General features: G+C 59.6%; 3 protein-coding genes across 7 annotated transcripts; all 3 read right to left on the minus strand.

The window, feature by feature from the left end:
• Positions 1–797: 797 nt before the first annotated feature.
• Positions 798–5,767, minus strand: RIN1 (Ras and Rab interactor 1; the record flags this gene model as incomplete). 2 transcript variants are annotated; one of them, XM_082844395.1, is made up of 10 exons in its annotated part: positions 798–1,283; positions 2,224–2,375; positions 2,501–2,632; positions 2,946–3,065; positions 3,855–4,592; positions 4,747–4,838; positions 4,981–5,053; positions 5,146–5,260; positions 5,358–5,538; positions 5,682–5,767. In XM_082844395.1, 10 exons carry the CDS (start codon positions 5,765–5,767, stop codon positions 798–800), a joined length of 2,175 nt encoding a protein of 724 aa, XP_082700521.1. The 2 variants fall into 2 exon arrangements, with proteins under 2 accessions (XP_082700521.1, XP_082700520.1); XM_082844394.1 differs by having other exon boundaries at positions 2,946–3,251.
• Positions 5,768–6,808: 1,041 nt separating this feature from the next.
• BRMS1 (BRMS1 transcriptional repressor and anoikis regulator) lies at positions 6,809–13,923 on the minus strand. 4 transcript variants are annotated; one of them, XM_082844624.1, is made up of 11 exons: positions 13,822–13,923; positions 11,077–11,222; positions 10,919–11,009; positions 10,676–10,803; positions 10,449–10,528; positions 10,268–10,364; positions 9,603–9,695; positions 8,394–8,458; positions 7,854–7,893; positions 7,611–7,720; positions 6,809–7,341 (listed from the first exon to the last, which is right to left on the minus strand). In XM_082844624.1, the coding sequence occupies exons 2-11, from the start codon at positions 11,213–11,215 to the stop codon at positions 7,276–7,278; spliced, it is 909 nt and encodes a 302-aa protein (XP_082700750.1). In that variant the 5' UTR covers positions 11,216–11,222; positions 13,822–13,923; the 3' UTR covers positions 6,809–7,275. The 4 variants fall into 4 exon arrangements, with proteins under 4 accessions (XP_082700750.1, XP_082700748.1, XP_082700747.1 ...); XM_082844622.1 differs by lacking the exon at positions 7,611–7,720 and having other exon boundaries at positions 8,394–8,432; XM_082844623.1 differs by lacking the exon at positions 7,611–7,720 and having other exon boundaries at positions 7,232–7,341.
• A 316-nt stretch (positions 13,924–14,239) lies between these two features.
• On the minus strand, positions 14,240–16,411 carry B4GAT1 (beta-1,4-glucuronyltransferase 1). The gene is made up of 2 exons (XM_082844712.1): positions 15,332–16,411; positions 14,240–15,091 (listed from the first exon to the last, which is right to left on the minus strand). The coding sequence occupies exons 1-2, from the start codon at positions 16,385–16,387 to the stop codon at positions 14,900–14,902; spliced, it is 1,248 nt and encodes a 415-aa protein (XP_082700838.1). The 5' UTR covers positions 16,388–16,411; the 3' UTR covers positions 14,240–14,899.
• Positions 16,412–17,436: the final 1,025 nt, after the last annotated feature.

A 17,436-nucleotide genomic window follows, 5' to 3' on the forward strand; every position in this document is an offset into this window, starting at 1 on the left:
ATTCCCTTGGGACATCACAGTGCCTGGGAGGACTTCCCATCTTGGGGAAAGACCAGAATGTGGGTGTTCTCTCAGCTGGACCCGACCCAGTCCCCAGGGTTGCCTGGAGAGCCTCTCCCTTCTGTGAGAGTGAAGAACAGACCCTTGGAGAGGTGTGTGTATGTGTGTTGCTAGCATCCAACCTCCTTCCCTCCCCTTTCCCCTAGTCTGAGCTCTGCTTTGCCACAAAACCATCCATTCTGACCCATGGAAGACTTCTGGGAGAAGGTAGGGCAGCAGTAGCACCCCGACTTCACAGATGAGGACACTGACGTTTGGAGGTGCTTGGCCTCCAGGTGGTCTGGGCAGCACTGGGCCCCGACATCTTGCTGCCTCCCCAAATCCTCCTGACACCCAGGAGTGGGTGGGGCCTTTCAGGGCCTTGAAGCCCCACCCTCCACTGCCAGAGGTCGGGCCCCTGTTGGATTTGTCCCCTGTTGGGCACACTCACCACTGCGGGATGGCTGGCCTCCAGCTGGGAGAGAAGGATGAGAGGCCAAGGGGCCTTGGGCCCTTCGTCTGGGGCCCCCCCAAAACCCCCTGGGCTTTACTCCAGTGCCCAGATGTGGCCAGTCCAGGCACCTCCCAGCAGGTGTGATCAGAGGGCTAGACAGTCAGAGGAGGTGGCAGACACGGAGCGGCCCAGGGTGGGGAAGACTAGGGGGCTGTGCCTTGGCCAGTGGGGTGGATGGCTCTGAAAGGCCTTCCCCCCAGGCTCAGAGTTTTCTGCCCCAAATGGCCCTTCTGCCCACTCCCAGCTACTCCTCTGCTGCCTGGCTTCCCTCAGCCTCTGGCCCCCTTGGCTGGGCAGGGCCTCCCCTGGCCTGGTCCTCGCCCCCCTCGGCCATCGTCTCAGACTCTCCCCTGCTGTCCCTGGGACTGGCTTTGACCTTGGTGTCCCCATCTCCCCGGCCCCCTTTCTCCTGCTCCCTGCCCTCTGCCTCTGGCCTCCCACTGCCCTCCTCTGTGGCAGCCCCCGGGGAGGTGCCCTGGGTCTCGCGCCACTCTGTCCGGCGATAGATGAGGTAGCCGGTGGTGGGGAGCTGGTGGGCCAGGGCTCCAGGGGGCAGGCGGTGGTAGTCCTCCTCCTTGTATAGGAAGAGGCTGAAAGTGTCAGGCTGGGTCACCCGGAACTTGGTGGCACAGAGCTTATTCAGCATGGCAATCGGGGCCCCTGGGGGCACGGCTAGCGTCTTGGAGGTACAGCCACTGCTGGGGTCCTGATAGGCTACGCGGAGGAGGTGCTGTGCAGGAGAAGCAAAATCAAGAACTCAGCCCTGCCTGGTGCGAATCTGGCTGCAAAGCTGAGGTCTCAGTAGCAGCTCTGCAGGAACAGGGCTGGGACGGTACATATCCAGTGGTAGAATCAGCGGCAAAAGCTTTTTGAATAAGGTGAGCTCTGGGCAGGGGCTCTGAGGAAGGGAGGGATGTGCTAGCGGGTCACAGCTGCAGGCTGGAAGGACGCCCCAGCAGGCCTCTACAGCCTAACAATCCTACTCAGGTAGAGCTTACTCTGCGCCCTCAGTACTTGTCCTGAATTAACCCATTTCATCCAAATATCAACCCCAGGAGGTAGATACTATTACCCCATTTTATAGACAAGAAAATTGAGGCACAAAGAGGTTATATAACTTGCCCAAGCTCCCAAAGCCAAAAAGCAGCAGAGCCAGCATTTGGATCCAGGATCTGGCTATCAAATCTGGACTCTTAGCCGAGGCTAGAAAGGGTCCCTTGACTGCATGGAAGGAGGGTGAAGGGCAGAGATGCTGTTTGGCTCTGAGGACACCACACCTGAGCCCAGATGGGAGGGTATGGGGGTCACGGGCTGGAAGCCTGAGTCCAGTTGGGGGCCAGAAGCCAGGATCTGCCTGTGTCCCTTTCCCTCCCCATGTCATGTCTCAGTTTCCTCATCTGTAAAATGGGGATAATAATGATCCCACTTCAGAGTTTCTGTGAAGATTCAAGGCTGAGCCGCCAGAGCACTGAGCACAGTGCCGGCTCGTGGAACACAGCCTCCAGAAAGGCTGGCTCGGACGTGTGTTACGCACGGGGCGCTGTTTCTGTCGTGGGGTAATGCAGGACTGGCCTTTCCCCTTCCCCCTCCTTTCCTGGGTCTCATTGGGCAAAGGAGAGGACTGCGCCAGACAATGCCACACTCCCCCCGGGGTTGGCCAGTCCTGTTACCTGGAAGCTGTGGGTGGCGGGCAGGCGGCGCTGCTCCCAGAGGCTGAGGGAGGACTGCAGCTCTTGCGAGGGGCTCAGCGGGAGGGTGTGGGCCTCGTTCAGGCCACTCAGCAGGACCAGGCTGGCCGAGAGGCTGGTCAGGTAGTAGCCGCCTGGGACACAAGGGGAGGAATGCGACTCAGGCTGGGCGTGAGTGACCTGCTCCTTCCGCCTCCTCTGCTCAGTCAGGGCGCCCCAGCCCCACCCAGACAGAAGGGGCGTGTGTGGGGTTCCTCACCCTCTCCAGTGAGCAAGGCAGGCTCCAGCAGCTCTGACATGTACTCGGCCTCCAGCAGCAGCTCAGGAAGGTCGCACTGGGCCAGGACGAGGCTCAGCAGTGGGAGGAATTCATCGGCCCCTGCACCCTCCCCTGTGGGTGGTGGAGGAGGAAGCTTCAGGCTCCTCTGGGACCCCAGGGTCAGAATCCACTACTTATCTTAGACAAGGACCCTCCCCTCCACCTGCCAGGCCTTGGGCACTGTGGTCTCTATGGCAACCAGGGGGCAAGGCCTGGGGAGTGGATACTCTGCTTTCTGGGCCACAGTTTTACCATCTGTGAAATGGGAGGGTTGGACCCTTTTTTTTTTTCCCCCCCTCCCTGCTGTGCCATTCCTGGAGCCTCTGCCTGGTGGCCTGCCTCTGACTTGGCAGGAGCCAGTGGGAGGTGGTGGGAGGGGGCATACCTGCCTGGGTCCTCAAGGCTGTGTAAAGCAGCTTGCAGGCCTGCAGGAGCCGCTTGACCTGGGCGCTGGGTGAGTAGGCACGAAGTAGCTGCAGTAGCTTCTGGCGCACCTGTTCCATCTCTACTGGGGAGGGCAGGCTTAAGTGGGACCCGAAGGCTCTGGGGCCCTGGGCCCGGGCCAGGCAGAGGCCTTCAGCCAGGCGGCCCAGGGAGCCGTTGGTGGAAAGACGGCGCCGCAGGCGGGCCACCAGGATGGGCCGGAGAGGCTTGAGCACGGAGCGATGCAGCGACTTCTCCAGGACGCATTCTGCGGGGGAGAGGTAGGCTGGGGTCAGGGGAACCAGGGGGGCAGAGTCCCTGGGAGGAAGGGCATGATCAGGAGAGGAGAGGGATGAAAAAGAGGAGGAACCTTGGGACTTCCCTGGTGGCGCAGTGGTTAAGAATCCACCTGCCAATGCAGGGGACACAGGTTCGATCCCTGGTCCGGGAAGATCCCACGTGCCGCGGAGCAACTAAGCCCGTGTGCCACAACTACTGAGCCTGTGCGCCACAACTACTGAAGCCCGTAAGCCTAGAGCCCGTGCTCCACAACAAGAGAAGCCACCACAATGAGAAGCCTGCTCACCACAACAAAGAGAAGCCCCTGCTCGCCGCAGCTACAGAAAGCCTGCATGCAGCAACGAAGACCCAACGCGGCCATAAATAAAATAAATAATAAATTAAAAACAGATTTGGAAACTTGGTGACAGGGAGGCAGGCGGTGGACAGAATTTGCTTGAATGGTGGTGAGACAAGGTGGGTTTGTAAAGCCACAGAACAGACTGAGAGACAGGCTGGCAGTGTGGGGAGGCAGAGAGAGTGGAATGGGGAGATAGTGCTGAACCGGCAGAGCCCCGGGCTGGAGTCTCACCCAGCCTTTCTGGTGGCAGCAGCTTCTCCGGGCCCAGCTCCGCGCTCAGCATGGCTCGGGCCCGGCTCAGCGCCTCGCGGATACCTTGCAGCTCCTGGGTCTCAGGGCCGGCCCGCACCTGGGTCAGTAGGTCCTGCACCAGCTGGCCCACGGCTGTGTGTCGGTCCTGCATCAGCGCTGCGGCTGCCCGGCCCACCTGCCGCTCGGGCGCCAGCAGGGAGCAGAAGGCAGCGCTCATGGACCGAAGCAGCGGCCGCCGGCGGCCCAGGCGGGGTGAGGTTGCTGGGCTCCCCTGGAACCCTGGCACCCCCTCCTCCTCTGAGCTGCTGGGGGAGCCGCAATCCACCTCCTGGAGGGAAGGCAGTGGCGGGAGGCTGGGGCCGGTGCCCCCTGGCACACGGTACCCCACTGAGCTCTCCCTCCGCAGCAGCTGGCGAGAGGGCAACCTTTCTGTCTGGTTGGGGGCTGTCCCTGGCAGCACTGGGACTGGGGGAGGCGGCACAGCTGGTGGAGACAGGGGGCTGGAGGTCTCTGTGGACACACGCACTTTGAAGCTCCTCTTGAATTTCTCCCGCTTGGTGGGGCCCAGGTCCCCTGGGAACAAGGGGTTGAAGAAACACAAGGCAGCTCCAGTGCCCTGGTCCAGCTCTTGTGGGGACCGGGGCTTCAGCCTGGGCAGCAGTGGGCCTTCAGATGGGCCTGGCTGAGCCTTGGTGTTGAGGGAGGAGCTCCAGAACTCTAGGGAAGAGAAACAGGTTGGGGCCTCAGGGGGTTCAGGGAGGGGGCCCAACCAAGGGAAAGGCACAGGCTTCAGGCTGTGTGCCCATGCCTTCCCTTTCCCTCTTGGCCTCAGCTTGTCCATCTGAGCAACGGGTAGCAGGGGAGCCCTTACCAATGCCCAGATGGGAGATGGCTTCCAGCTCCTTGCGGGTGGCTGCCTGGCAGATGGCTCTGGGGAGCTGAAGCGGGAGGAGAAGAATGTCCCTGAGGCCGGAGAGGGGAGCAAAAAGTCAGGAGTGAGGAAAGCTCCGGGCTGTGGGCACTGAGAGCGTCTGTGTGGGAGGAGGACAGGGTATCCCAGGGAGTAGGGCCCCATGGACAGCAGGCGCCCTGCAGGCAGGCTCACCGGGTGTGGCAGTAGGCACAGATGAGCTGGACCAGGTCCAGGAACACAAGCTCTGAGCCCTCCAAGGAGACGCCTGAGAGACGGGAAGTGAGGTTGTTCTCTGGGGAACCCCGGTGCCCTGCCTTGATGGCTTCCAGCCCCTCCCTCCAGGCCAGTCCCTCTCACCCCCAGGGCTCTCCTGGATGTAGTGGCTGGAGACGAAGGAGGGGCCGCTGGCCTCGGGCAGCCGCATGCACAAGGCTTGGCACTGGCGAGTGTTAGATTTCCGTACCAGGAATGTCTGCGAGTCGACAGGGGTCGGAGGCTCAGGACCTCCGCGTCCAGCCCCGCTCCCTCCCACCCTCAGCCACCAGCCCCAGGGGTGGGGGAAGACTCACCCCAGGGGGCTCGGTCCTCAGCACGTGCAGCGCGGCCGCGGCGTTGGCCCGCAGCTGCAGCCACACGGGCCGGGTAAGCAGCAGGCGCTCCCGCAGGCTCACGGTGCGACCGGGCTGCTGAGGCCCACCTGCTCGTGCCCCGCCGGCATCAGGCACATCGTACAGCGGGTCCTGCGCTGGCCTGGGGGCAGGCGCCAGACCTGAGCAGGGGGCCAGGGGCTGGGAACCTTGCCCAACCCTCTCCCCCTCCTTGCCCCAGGACAGACCCAGTTCTGTGGTCCCCCCGCCCCTGCCCCACCGGGTTGCCCTTCCAACTTCACTAACTTTTCTCTCTCCAGGTGCCCAGGTGCGAAGCTGGTTGGGCTGGGGGCTCCGAGAAGGCCTGCTCCAGACTCTCCAGGGGCTTCCATGGCTGGGAGCTCCTTCGGTATCTCCGGGGACTCAGGAAGAGAATCCAGCCCCCAAGGCAAGAGCACTCACATTCCCAGTGGTGAGTAACACTTCCTGAGGGCGGTTCGCCCTGTCACAGCCGCCAGTTAACTCTTGTGTGTCCACTCAGCCCGGGCAGTGCCTGCTTCCTCTGTTCTGGGCCCAGCCTCTGGGGGCAGGGATCGTCTCCATGCAAGTGGCCCTCCGAGGGCCCCAGCTGTGGGGCTACCACCTCCACACAGTGCGTCCTAAAGCCTTGCCAGCCTCCTCGAATCATACAGGTGGGCAGGAAGGGGTTAAAGCAGGGCCTATCTAGGTCCCCACAGGCCTCGCCTTTGGGGCATCTTTAAGTCTGTGGTCAACTGCTCATCTGTCCACGGTCTTGAGCTCAGCCTTGTGGGAGAGCGCCCCCTACAGGTCACCGATGACGCATTCCTGAGCTTAACTTGCGTTTTGGGATTTCAGGTTGCCGTGGAGAAAGGATGCTGTGTCTCCATGGAAACTAACCTCTTTGCTTAACTGAGGTTCTGGGGGTGGTTCTAACAGTCAGCGCTAAACAGGGGGGAGTCTGGCTGTGAGGTCGTCAGAACATGGCGCTGCTGCCAGCTGCCTCCCACGCACACAGGCTCTGCCAGCCTGCCTTGCCAATCTGCCAAGTGACTGGGGCAGGTGCAGACTTGATCCAGTCTCCAAGCACCGAGTACCCAGTCCCCGTCCCCACCCAAGCCCACGTGCTCTGCCTGTGCCACATGTTGCTTCAGACGTTGCTCACCAGCACCAGGCAGTCCAGGGCCCAGCCCCCCAACCTCTGGGGAGCAGGCAAGTGGGAGAACCCCCCTTCCCCAGCCTATACCCCAAGTCCGAGTGGGTAGGCTCCCGCTAGGCAGTGAGAAGAGGTACCAGGGACCCCAGAAGAGACTGCCTGTCACAAGCACTCTCCATGAGAGCCCTGATTCCCTTGCAAGGTAAATTAGACACACGCCGGTCACGCCAGAGTCCCAGAAAAGGTTTTAATTCCAGTCCCTGAAATCTGGGAGGCGGACACCAGGAACCGCCTTGAGAAGGAAGACCTGGGGAGCCTGCCTTCTCACCTCCAACAACAGCCAGGACACAAAGGTCCCCCAAATATCATTTCTGGCCCAGAGTTCCCGTGAAGTGGGACCCAGCTCACTGGCTCAGTGACTAGGGAGCCAGGTCCAAGGTCAGCAGAAAGGATGTTGCTTTGGCTTAAGATGAGACACATCTTCATCAGGGAGGGCACCGTGAAGGCTGACCTTCGGTGGGGGCAGGTGGTGGGCTGGCCGGGGATGGAGGAGACAGTGTTGCCTGGCTAAGGCAGCTCCAGGCCACAGTTGAACAGGGCCCCGAGGAGGGGCAGAGGAGGAGTCCAGACCAGTGGCAGCTGGAGGGGAGGGCCACAGCAGCACTGCAGGGCTGGCTGGGCAGACGCTGAGGGGCCCGTCAGTCTGCCTTTCTGCAGCAGGTAAGTTCAAATGCTGGGTTTGCTGCCAGCTGCTCCAAGGGCCCCCTGGCTGTGAACAGCAGGATCAAGGTCCTGGGGGTACACAGGAAGGGAAAAACCACTGCAGGTGAGAGGACGCCGAACCAAGAGGGAAGCAGGCACTTCATGTGGGGCACTGAGAGGAATGGCCTCAGTCTGGCCCAGAGCAGGCAAGGCCAGGAGGGCACAGGTCTGCTCCACACCCCTGATTCCTGGGCCTCTCTGGTACTCTGGGCCCGCCAGGCCGGCTGCTAGGGTTCAGCACTCCACCCTCCCTAACCAGAGCTGGCGGGGCGGGTCCATCACCTAGCCCCATTACTCACCCCCGCCCTAGCTCCCACAATGCCCTCACACCCAGACCGTCCTGACTCTCTCAGGCCACTGATCTGACACAGACCCTGCCTCCCTCTGGGCTCCTTTCCTGGAGGCTGGGCTGGGGGAGGAAGAACAACCCCGGTAGTTTGTGGGTTTTTTTGACCAGGGATCGAACCCGCGTCCCCTGCAGTGGAAGCGTGGAGTCTTAACCACTGGACCGTCAGGGAAGTCCCGACCCTGCCGGTTCTTACCGTCTGATTTTCTCTTCTGAGGGGACACGGCTGCTCTTGCCTGGGTGGGTAAGAAGAAAACCCCCCTGAGAGCCTGCCTCCAGCTTGGCAAATCCCCCTTCCACCATCAGCCTTTCTGAGGTGGAGGTGCTGCTGGGTCCGGGCTGCACTAGAGGGGTTGCCGGGGTATAAGACCCCTTCTAGGCAAAGGTTTGATGTGCTCTCCTGTCAGAGACTCAGGCAGCCCAGCTGCTTTCCCGCCTTCCTGCCCTCCCTTTACCCCCACCCCCATCAAAACCTGCCCTGCAACAAGGAAGGGGCTGATGTAGACTAGGAACTCCCTCCTCCAGAACAGCCTCAGGCCAAACGAGGCTTGTGAGCTCAAGCAATGCCAGGGAACCTGGGCTGAAGGCAGAGGGTGCCGAGGGCTGAGCAGAGAGCTTCCCAGGCCCTCAGGAAGTCCACACGTGGAGCGTCTGCAAAGCCCAAAGCTGGCATCTGGTTGGGGAGGGGGCGCTGCACTGCCAGCCCCCATCCTGAGACAGGCAGCACCGGACCCACCTTTTTGATGGCTGTCCAGTCCTCCAGGATGTCGATCTCCTGCAGCATGTACACGATGTAAGGGCCTGCAATGGGGGTCAAGGAAGCAGGAAGCCTGGTGGAGGGGGCAGGTAACGGGCCTTGGCCCGGGAGCTCCAACACTCAGAAGAGGCGGTGCTGTGGACATCGGGGCAGGGAGCCGAGGACCTAGTTAAGAGCTCAGGCTCCACCTACCTCTTGGCCCCCGGGTTCTCGGCAGGGTGGAGAGGTGGCATGGCTATGGCCTATTTCACCCACTCCACGGGGGCCTTCCAGCCTCAACCCTACCACTCCTCAGCTCCCCTCACCTATTCTCCGGTCTCAAGGTCAGAAGGCCAAGGTCCATGCCACCCACTCAGGGATCTGGCCCCTTTCCCCATCTACGAAGAGACTCTAGTCTCCTCTGTCCTGAAAACAACCCTCCTTCGGTCTCACACTCCCCTGTGGGGACCAGCCACTCTGTCCCCCTGATGTCTCCACACCCTCACCTCCCATTCACCCTTCAAGTCTCTGCAGTCCAGATTCTTCCCTCCCTCCCTGCGTGAACCTGATTCCCACCACCAGGAGGTCAGTGCCCTGAGAAGCTGGTTGCTGCAGGAATATGAGGGGTGGGGCGGGGCGCACAAGAGAATTCAATTCAATTCAACTCCGTGCTGCTGTGCCAGGAGGGAGGAAGGCACAGCAGGCCCTGGACCAAAGGGACGCACGCCTGGGGCGGGGCAGAGATGACCATGCCCAGATGGGAGGCAGGTGCCCCAGTTTAGGTACAGGGGTAATATCTAAATAGCCATTTCGGCGGGGAAACCAGGAGAGGCTTCGTGGAGGAAGTAACAACCGAGACGAGCACTGAGCAGGCACATGGGCAAAGGCAGCTGATAGGAGAATGGAAAGTCAGCAAAGGCATGGGGGTGGGAAAGCCTGGGACGTCATGGGAAAGCCAGAAGGGCCTCAAAGGAGAGCCCACTCCGGAAATTACGGGGAAATCTCTGGATGGATGTTTCTACTTTTTTACGGTCCACACAGCCTAGGAGGACCCCGCAAAAAATCCCTGATGGCTGGATTTGACTGGACATGGCCACAGGATGCCAGATGACCATAAATGAGTCTGGTCTGCCTCTGTCTTGCGTGTCCCTCCACCCTCCTCCGCCCTGACCTCTCGCCCAGCTCGGGCCACCGTGGGGGAAAGGATACCGGAAACAAGAGGGGCCTTCTTCCTCTTGCTGGGCGGCACGGAGCCCCAGGTCTTCGAGCTGCCTCTGGCGTGCAGTTTGTCATCCCACCACTCTGTGCCCCAGACCAGGGTCAGGATTGGGGTGCCGGCCATCCCAGGACGCCCCACCCCTGTAGCCTGTGTCCCTCACCCGGGCCAGGCCAGCCCTTCCCCATCACTCGCGCCCCTACCCCAACCAGGGCAGTGCAGAGAAGCCTGGGCTTGGGGTTGGAAGCTGAGTTCAACCCTGGGAAAGAGGTCACCGTGATTTTGTGAGGCTCGCTTTCTTCATCTGTTTCATGGACAGGGGTACGATAATAATTCCTCCCTCCCCAGTGCCCTGTATGAACGTCGGCCTGTGGACATGGAGAGGACTTGGCCATGGCACGTGCGTGTGTCAGAATGACACCTCCGTTCTGGAAACTGAGCAGGGGGGCAGGGGACCCACTCTTCCTGAGTCCCCACTGTGTGCCAGGCTCTGGGCTAGGCACTTCCCTGGCTGCTTTCATTCAGTCCCCACAGTGACCACGAAGCAGGTCCTCTTACAACCCCCCTGTGCAGGCAGGGAAGCTGAGGCCAAGATGGGGGGCAGGCACTGAAAGCACAGGGCCTGGGGCAGGGGTGCCCAGCCAGCCGCTCGCCTCACCAGAGCTGATGTCCAGGCTCTGGCGGTCCTCCTCCAGCCTCTGGATCCGCTCCTGCAGCTCCCCCTGCAGGGTGTCGTAGAGCAGCAGCTTCTCACTCTGGAAGAGGCGGAGTGGCTCAGCCAGGCAGGCCGGGGTGGCCACTTCCGTCCCCACCTAGCGCCCAGCGCCCGGCACATTCACCTCCAGGTGCTGCTTGGCTCCCTGCAGCTCACACTCGTACTTGTTCCTGATCACGTCCAGACAGAAGCCCTTGTAAATCCCTGTGGAGGGAGGGAGAGGGAGGTCCTGCTTGACCAGGGACCCAGGGGCCCATAAAGGGGGGCCAAGGGCACGGGTGAGGCAGAGCAGGGACGAGAGGGGAAGGGGACAGAGAGCCATGGCTTCTGGTAGGGGAACAGGGCACACACCTGCCACCTGAATGCGGATCTTGAGGCTCCGCTGCAGCCCCCCGAGAGGCTCTGTGTATTCGGGCGCCCTCTCAGCTCCCACCTCCTCCAGCCGCACCCGCAGCTGACTCAGCCGTTCCCTGAACAACCTGGGAGGTAAGAGGCAGCCGCGCACCCGTGTGCTCGCCCGTCAAACACGAGCGGAGCGCCCGCTCCACAGCAGGCCCCAGCCAGCCCTGCCCGGCCCCAGGGTCCCTTGCTCACTTCTCCTTCAGCTCCGAGAACTGCTTCTCCAGGTCCAGCATTTCACTGACGCACTCGCTGCGGCGGCGCTCGTAGCCCTCATCGTCCATCTCTGGGACAAGAGGCCAGTCAGGGCGGGCAGAGCGGGGGCGGGCGGCACGCGGGCGTGTGGGGCTCACCTGAGCTCTCCTCCTCTGACTCGGTCTGGCTGCCGCTCCGTTCCTCCTCGCTCTCTTCCTCCTCCCCATTCATCTCGGCGGCTGAGTCGCCCTCTGCTTCCATCTCCTCTGTGTCTTTGCTTGGAGGCTGGACGGGCATCTGGGCTCTGGGAGAAGGAGTGGAGCCATCACTCGCCACTGCCCACAGCTCTGAGCGGGAAAGTGGCCACTTGGGAAGTCAAACCAAGCCTCACTGCAGACGGGGACAACCGGGGGGGTGACTGGACTCGCCACACCCTGGGCACACACTGGGTGGGGCAGGTGCAAGTGGCCCTGCCTGCACATCTCCCGGAAGCCTGGGAACCACAGAAATGCCCATGCCCTTGGACGCTGCCAGTGATCCCAATCCCGGGAAGAGTGGCCAAGGTGACGATCCATAAGATGGGAAAGGCCAAGGTGGGCTCCCCACTGTCTGTGGGACTGGGCCCAAACATCTGACTGGGGCTTTCAAGGCCCTACATAGACTGGACTTGAACTGCTGGTCCGGCTCCTTCACCCCACCTTCTAATGCTTAGTTCTCAAATATACCATGCACTTCCTACCCAGCGCCCCCCGCCCGCCGTGCTGCTCCTTCTGCCTATGATGCCACCACTTCTCTTCCTGAGAACACTCTACAATGCTCATCTTCTCACCGTGCTCAAATCCTATCTCCCTCTGCTTCCTCTAAGACCTCACGTCATCAGTGCTCCCGTCTTCTGCATCCTCCACTCTCCCTCCTGACAGCTCTGTCCCATGAAACTTTAGACGCGCTCAGGAATTTCCCACCATATAGAAAAAGCAGAAACACAAAACTTCCCACTCCACTCAATCGCCCCCTGTTTTCCACCTTTTCCAGGCCTTGATCTTCCTACTTTCACCTCCCGCTTGTTCCAGTCTGTTTCTGTATCATCGCTCTCAGCTGAAACTGATCCTGCAGAGTTAACAGATGACCTCCTTGTACCTAATGCCAGTATTGTTTGGTGCTTACCTCAGGTTGACTTCTCAGCAACACTGAACACTGTTAAGCATTCCTTCATTTACTCACTCATTTAATCTTTATTGAAAATCTAATATATGCTAGGTACCATCAGACACCATGGTAGGAAGCAGGCACAAGTGTGACAGAAAGACAGTCTCTGACCTCAAGCAGTTTACAAGTTCCTGGATGAGAGAGAGGCCAAGAAGCAGATCATTACTATGGGGTGAGAAGAGTTAAGATGAGGGGCATATGGGAGAGACAGCTAAACTGGGACCTGGAGCCTGCTGCAGTTTTGAGGGCAGAGGAAGATGGGCCAGACAGATGAGCTGAGCTGGTTGAGGGAGGGAGCATTTAACCAGAGTAAGTAGCGTGAGCAAAGACCCCGAAAGGATAGAAGGGGCAGGGTTGGGGGCACCTGGGTCTAAGCCTCAGAGAGAAATCTGGGCTGCAGAGATCTGGTCATCACATATAGTGAGTTCTTCAGGCCTTGGGAGAGGGTGCAACCAGCAAGGCAGAATGTGTGGAGTGAGAAGGGGCTCGTGATGGAACTCCCAGGGTCACCAAAGGGGCAGATGATGTGACCCCTGCAAAACAGAAGGCAAGTAGCAAGAGATGGAGGAGGGAAAACTCAAAGCATGGAGAGAACTTCAGAATGAAGGAGACGTGACAGTGCCAAGTGCGGCCAAAAGATCACTCAAGAGGAAGAATAAATAGTCTTCTCAGCAGATCATCTCTTTGTCTACTGGGGGCTTCTGGTTCGCTGTGATATGCTTGTCTGGGCACTTCTTTTGTAGTCCTTTAGTTCCGTGTAGACACCCTTCCTTATTTATTTACATGTCTATTGGCCCATTCTCATGTCTGTCTCCCCAACCAGTCTGTAAGCCTCACCAGGGCTGGGCTGCACATGCGCTTTATTCGCCTAGCACAGTACTAACTCATTCGATGACTGGAGGATTTGCAAATACAAATTAAACCAAACAAACTTTTGCAGGGCAGGGATTGGCTTTTACTTCTTGGTAGCCCCCGGCCTCTGTAGTGGTAGCAAACGTCAATTCAAGTAAATTAACTGGCCTAGCCTAGAGGACACTTTCGAAACATTCCTCAATGATTTCACAAATGATCTGACCCTGACCTGAAAACTTCGGTTCTCCAAACCAGCCTCATCTTTCCCATTCTCAAGCCTCAGTTCCTGCATTTCCCAAACTTCGCAATTCTTCTTCACTGTTAAATATATTAATTTTGGAAGACGCAGCGGTAGGTAAGTCCTACCTTTCCGGACCAGAAAGGGTGAGGGGTTGGGGGAGGTCTCTCCAGCAGTCTGAGTCTACTGGGTGAGCTGAATTAAATCACAACCTCCCCCTCCTTACCTTGGGTATAAAAAGAGAATAATAAAGATTGCAAGCGGTAAGGAATGGAAAAGCAAATTATAAGGCACTGTGTACAGGCAGTTTATCTCTCAGAAAGTGAGCATGTCGAGGGCAGGCCTCCTCGAAAGGAAGATTCTTCCCTACCCTCGAAGAAGCCAACACAGCCCCTCTACGGCGCGCCGAGAACCCCCCGTCCCGCTCCATCTGCGTACGCGCGGGCGCGGGCGGGACAATCACTGGCTCTTCCACGGCCAGCACCGGTCCCGCGGCCCCCGGCACGCATCCGGCCGGTTAAGTCTCCGCTTCGGCCCTGGAGATTCGGCCGGCTCCGACCCACTGGCCGGAGAGGGCGAACCAGGCGCCAGGGTTGGCGTTACGCACCCGCGGGGAGTGGGGCCTCCGGCCTCACGTCCGAGACTCCCTGAGAGGTGCCGGAGGCAGCCGGTACTGTCCACCGCCGCGGGGCTCCCAGAAGCGCCGAGCGAGCCTTTTTTCCTGAGGCGAGAGCCAGTCCACGCTTCCGCATGCGTCATCAGCAGGCGCCCGTCGGAGTGCTCACAATTGGACAGCTCGGGGCTAGGCCTGCCGGGATACCGCGGGCCGGTTTCCATAGCAACCGACTGAAATTCACACAGGCTTTCAACAGGCACGAAAGGCCCTCGTGCGTTTCTTGCTTTGCAGCCAGCGCGCCTCGGTCCGCAGCCACCACCCACGGCTTGAAAGGGGAGAGCCCGCGACCTGCTCCCCCACCCCGCCCGGTTCAGGAGAGTAATGGAGCCAGCTTTAGGTGTGAACACTCATTTATTTACACATTGTAGTCGGTAGGCAAATTACCCAGCCCAGCCTATTCAGGGGTCCAGATCTCAGACTCCCACGCACAGAGCCTGCAGATCCATCCCTTCTCCAGGGCCCCCAAGACGGAGGCCTAAGACAACCAGGAAGTTGCCCAAAAGCTAAGAACTAAATTCAACGCCTTCAACTGATTTCTTTCCAAAATGCCCATTTTGTTAAGTACTCGGACTTCTCAGCTCTGCCCCATTCGTACTTTTTGCTGTCCTATAGCCCACCCACCCAAGAGTGTTAATAACAATAATAATAACAACAATAATAATACTGTAATAATATTAATAATACTTCACATTTGTACGAAGCTTACAGAATGTTTTCACATGTAGCATCTCATCTGAACCTCCCAACAGTTCTGTGAGGTAGGTATTCTCACCTCCCTTTAACAGATGGGGTAACTGAGGCTCAGAGAGCGAACGGGATTTGCTCAAGGCCACACAACTAGTTAGTGGTTAAGCTAGGACTTGATCCCAGCATCCCATACTCAAGTCCAGTGTTCAAACACCACAGCTACCACTGTAAAGTGGAGTGACATTTCTTACCCCAGTCAGGCCTGAGGGGCGGCCTAAGGAGTGAGGAGGCTGAGACTTCTCAGACTAGGGGAGGGAAGGGCTCAGCAGTGACGCGGGGAGTCAGGGTACTTGGCCTTCAACTCCTGTTTGAACTGACGGTAAAGGATCTTATTGTGCTGATTTTCGGCCTCTTTCTGGGGATGGAATTTCAGAGCTTCTTTGAAGCCCTTATGAACCAGGAAACCTTCGTTCAACACCTCGAAGTCGAATCCTGCCACGTGCAGCTCACAGGCCTGTGGGGGAAGAGACAGGTCAGCAAAATTTGATGACATTCCTAGGGCAGAGACTGACATCCCTGCTCGCTCCAGCGTTCACATTCCTCTGGAGGCATCCTGGATCTTCCAACCATCCAACCACCTCCTGAACTATGATCCCTCCTGCCTTATTGCCTCTTTTTCATCCAGAGCCACTCATAGCTCCCTGACCCCACCATCCATCCTGCCCCATTTCCCCGCCCTCTCCCTTATGAGCACCTGGCTGATACGATTGAAGCCATACTGCCGAAAGCGCTCGTCGAAGTTGGGCACCTTGCCTCCGGCCACGTAGAATGGCTCCCAGGGGTCTTGCCAGGGCACCACGTAGGCAGGCCTCAGCAAGGTCTCTTCTGGCAGGTTGACCCAGCGGGAGTAGTTGGTGGGCGCCTGGCAGGGGGTGCACAGCCCATAATAGAAGGGCCGCACCTCGCCCACCTGGTAGAGCTGCAGCAGCTCGTTTTTGTTCGTGGGCATGCGGCGGGCTCGACGGATCTCGAAGGCAGGCACCACCAGCGCTGTGCCCGCCCACTGCTTGCTCTGATCCAGCATTTCTCGCAGGCCTCTCCACAGCCCCTCACTGGGCACCATGTCCACGTCGATTACCAGGGCATAGTTGGCCCCCTCACGAGCCAGATTCCTCAGCAGGTTATTGGGGTAGGAGACATTGGTGCCCAGCGCGTAATTGATCCCGGGCTGGGCCACCCTGGCTAGCTTGTCAAAGACCTCCTGGCAGGACCGCAACAGGGCAAACTCCCCTGGCTCCCGGGGGTCGGGCACGGCGGCCTCATAGCGTGAGGGGCACACAAGGTGCATGGCAACCCTGGCACGCATATCGGGGCAGTGGCTGCTCAGCGCGTAGGTCAGCACCGTGGCCAGCTGCGCCTCCTCCTTGGTGGCGGCGAACACCGACACGGATAGCGGGCCCTCCCAGCGCTCCAACAGGCCCGATAGGTGCAGCAGGTTGTCCACACTGGCGTGAGTGGCCAGGATCACATCGTTGGGGTCCATGGTGGTCTTCAGTAGGCCCCTGTAGACGCGATAGTCGCCGCTAGCGTCCAGGACGCCTCCGGAGGCCAGCGCGGTGCGAAGCTGCGCCTTGACTTGGTCCACCGACCGCGGGGACGGGGGAAAGAATTCAAAATATTGGTCTTGCTCCTCCTGCCCGTGCAGCCCGGACAGCAGCGACAGGTAGAGCAGCTGCAGCATCGCCACCAGCATTAGCGCGGCCAGCAGCAGCTGGTAGAAGGCGCACCGTATGGCGTAGGACATCTGCATGGCTCTCGAGGCTCGCGGCGCGCAGCAGAGACCACCGGGCCGCAGCCTCTGCCTGCCGCCGCAAGCCCGGATTTACCGCAGCCTGCCGAGCGCGGCCGAAGCGAGCCGAGGCGAGCCGAGCCCCTCGCGCAGCCGCGCCCGCCCGCCCGCGCCAGCCTCGGGCGCGCCAGCTCGCCCCCTGTGCGCCGGGAGGAGCTACTGCATTCTCTGCCCGCGCCGCGCGCTTTGTAAACGCTGGAATCTGCCCGCCACCGCTCCGCCGCGCCTGCTGCGTTCCCAGAAACAGGCACCCCCCTCCTCCGGGTCAGTGCGCGACCTCCTGGACCAAGCTCGTCCCCGACTTAGGGAGGGGGAATTGTGGCAGAGCTTGGCTGCAGAGTGGTGAAGGATGGCGCGGGTTCCCGCCTGTAGCAGGCGGAAAGGAACACAAAAAGCCCCTTTTTGTCCGCCGTCTCTCCCTCCTCTAGGTCTCATCACGTCTGTACTGAGGAGTGCCTGCGAGGGTGCCCGGAGGCGCGGAGATGAGAGATAAAGGAATGTGGAAAAGAATGCTGTACGTGGGACGAGGTGGCCGAGTGGTTAAGGCGATGGACTGCTAATCCATTGTGCTTTGCACGCGTGGGTTCGAATCCCATCCTCGTCGGTCGTGTTTTACAGTGGAGATGATTCTTAATTTTCACAACCCGATGTCTGGAGCAACGGGTCGAAGAGAACTAAACAGGAGGTGGGACCCAGTTCCGTCCGGACCGGGCCTCTCTTCTGTCTTTGTTCAACCTGCATTCCTGGCCGTTTCATACTCCAGGTACCTGGACCTTATGGGAGGAGGTTGGAGGTGTGCTTTTCCTTCTCCCTAGAAAGAGGGCCCGGGGTTTGGTGGCACCTAAAAACCAGAACCGGAATTCTGGCCAATGCTAAATTGGGGGCCAATATGTTTTCCGCAGGAACTAGAGAAAACCACCCTGGAGGAGCTGCTCTGTCTAAAGTACTGGAACTTGATGGTGGCAGTGGCGGTGATGCTTGATCATTTAAATTATTAATCTATTCAGTGC

The sequence above is a fragment of the Leucopleurus acutus genome (assembly GCF_964270905.1).
Source record: "Leucopleurus acutus genome assembly, chromosome: 8".
Lineage (NCBI taxonomy): Eukaryota > Metazoa > Chordata > Mammalia > Artiodactyla > Delphinidae > Leucopleurus > Leucopleurus acutus.

Bases quoted from the DNA above. Each gene is read 5' to 3' on its own strand.
- BRMS1 (XM_082844624.1), bottom strand. From the start codon at position 11,215: ATGCCCGTCCAGCCTCCAAGCAAAGACACAGAGGAGATGGAAGCAGAG. The intron at 10,804-10,918 runs GTGAGCAAGGGA...CTTACCTCCCAG, and splicing joins TTCTCGGAGCTGAAGGAGAA to GTTGTTCAGGGAACGGCTGA. The intron at 10,529-10,675 runs GTGTGTGCCCTG...CTCCCTCCACAG, and splicing joins GATCCGCATTCAGGTGGCAG to GGATTTACAAGGGCTTCTGT.
- B4GAT1 (XM_082844712.1), bottom strand. From the start codon at position 16,387: ATGCAGATGTCCTACGCCATACGGTGCGCCTTCTACCAGCTGCTGCTG. The intron at 15,092-15,331 runs GTGCTCATAAGG...CTTCCCCCACAG, and splicing joins GCTTCAATCGTATCAGCCAG to GCCTGTGAGCTGCACGTGGC.